The 1,723-nt window shown below is 39.9% G+C and overlaps 1 protein-coding gene across 1 annotated transcript in view; it reads left to right on the top strand.

Moving 5' to 3' along the window:
- Positions 1-405: 405 nt before the first annotated feature.
- Positions 406-1,723, top strand: part of LOC137618638 (immunoglobulin superfamily DCC subclass member 4-like) — a 35,624-nt gene continuing 34,306 nt past the window's right edge. Inside the window, exon 1 of the mRNA XM_068348762.1 lies at positions 406-539. Within this exon, the coding sequence (XP_068204863.1) occupies positions 530-539 (10 nt within the window). The 5' untranslated portion in view covers positions 406-529. The remainder of the gene's footprint in view (positions 540-1,723) is intronic.

Below are 1,723 nucleotides of genomic sequence, written 5' to 3' on the forward strand. Positions count from 1 at the left end.
CTTGTTTAAATGTAGGACTTTTCTATCTTGCTATACATATCCTTTGCTTTCCCTGTTTATCTAGGACTATTGCCTCAGTAATCACTCACAGTTACCTTTAATAGATCTCCACCACCCTCTAGCCCAAATTTGAAATTCTTCTTCCATTCATAATCTTTTTACGCATTACATCCATAAACCGAACAGACAGGTGCTAAGTGCTTATCCCACAGGATGATATTACAGGTGATCTTGTTCTGTTATCATTTCAACCAATATTGATACTAATTCTCAATATTTTTCCCCCACTGATATAATCCTAAATGATGCTAGTGAGCTACTTAATATCTTTCTCCTATTCCTTCCCTCCCCTTCCCCCTTAGCTGGATCCGACCAAGAGAAGCAGCAGGTCACCAACAACACGAGTTTCAGGATCTCGGAACTGCGTCCCTTCACCCTCTACTCCATTTACGTTCGCACCTTCACCATCGAGCAGGACCAGACCCACCCGCTTTTTGGGGAGCCCACTCAGTCCCTAGTCGAACAGACGATGCCGGATGGTGAGTGTTTTCATTCTGTTGTTTTTTGGAAATCAGATAGATTGCGGGCAACACCTGGTGGCCTTAACTGAACTTGGGTTCTTCAGGAGATTTACCTTTGCACGAAGCTATTCCGTTTGATTTTGCCGATACGACTGGAAGGATCGGTCGTTTCACAGAATCCGCAAGTACTCTTCTAGTACTGTGGTACTTGAAAACTTTCCTCCTAAGAGTGATGAACAGGAGTTCATTCCAAAGGGAGAGCCGGTTACGTTAGGTTGGGTTGATTGGTTATGGTAAGTCTGTATCCTAGGTCAGGTTAGGTCAGGATATTGGTGTCTTCCGTTCTATTTGTTCGTTTGTATTCCTAATGACCTTACTATGTCTCATGTTTTCATCCTCATTTTCCTCTCACATCATCCCCCTTTTCTCTCCTCCACTCGTCCGTCTATCTCCCCTCTTTTATCCTGATGATCTCCCCTCTTTCCTCTCATCCATCCTATTCTAAAGCCATTCATTTAATCCCCATACATTTCACTTCTCAGATTTCCTCTCTGTTTCCCCCTTGCAACATTCTCTACTGTTCCCCTTCACCTATATCCATTTCATTCCCCCTCTGTGCTATGCTTACTTCCTCTGTATCTTTGGATTTCAACTCCCCTCAGTCATGAAAAATGTGACAGGGTGTAAACGTCCTTCCCCTCCCACTCTTTTGACTTTCCCCTCACTGTTGATTCAGTTTCTTTTGACAACTCTGTAATTTTTTTATTCTATTTATATATTTATTCTATTTATTTGTATTCATCTTGTTCGTAGCTTATATTCCTTTACTGGAAGTCCTTTTAGTTTTATTAGATAATAATAATAATAATAATAATAATAATAATAATAATAATAATAATAATAATCATCATCATCATCCAACACAGCTATATAGGTGACTCATCATAACAATATTTTGTCTTCCTTTTTTTCAGTTGATTCATATATGGCAGTTTCTAAGCCCTAATATTACGGGACTGTGACGTCATTCTAAGTAGACTTAATAAATCAAGAAATAGGCCTACAAGGAGGCGAAGTTAAGCTCCTCCCACTTCCTATGAATGAGACTTCTTACTTTTTGTCATGTTTCTCGTTTAACGGGGAGTTCAGGATTGTTTCCTTGTCATGTTTCTCGTTTAATGGGGAGTTCAGGATTGTTTCCT

Source organism: Palaemon carinicauda, chromosome 25 (genome assembly GCF_036898095.1).
Source record: "Palaemon carinicauda isolate YSFRI2023 chromosome 25, ASM3689809v2, whole genome shotgun sequence".
Classification (NCBI taxonomy): domain Eukaryota; kingdom Metazoa; phylum Arthropoda; class Malacostraca; order Decapoda; family Palaemonidae; genus Palaemon; species Palaemon carinicauda.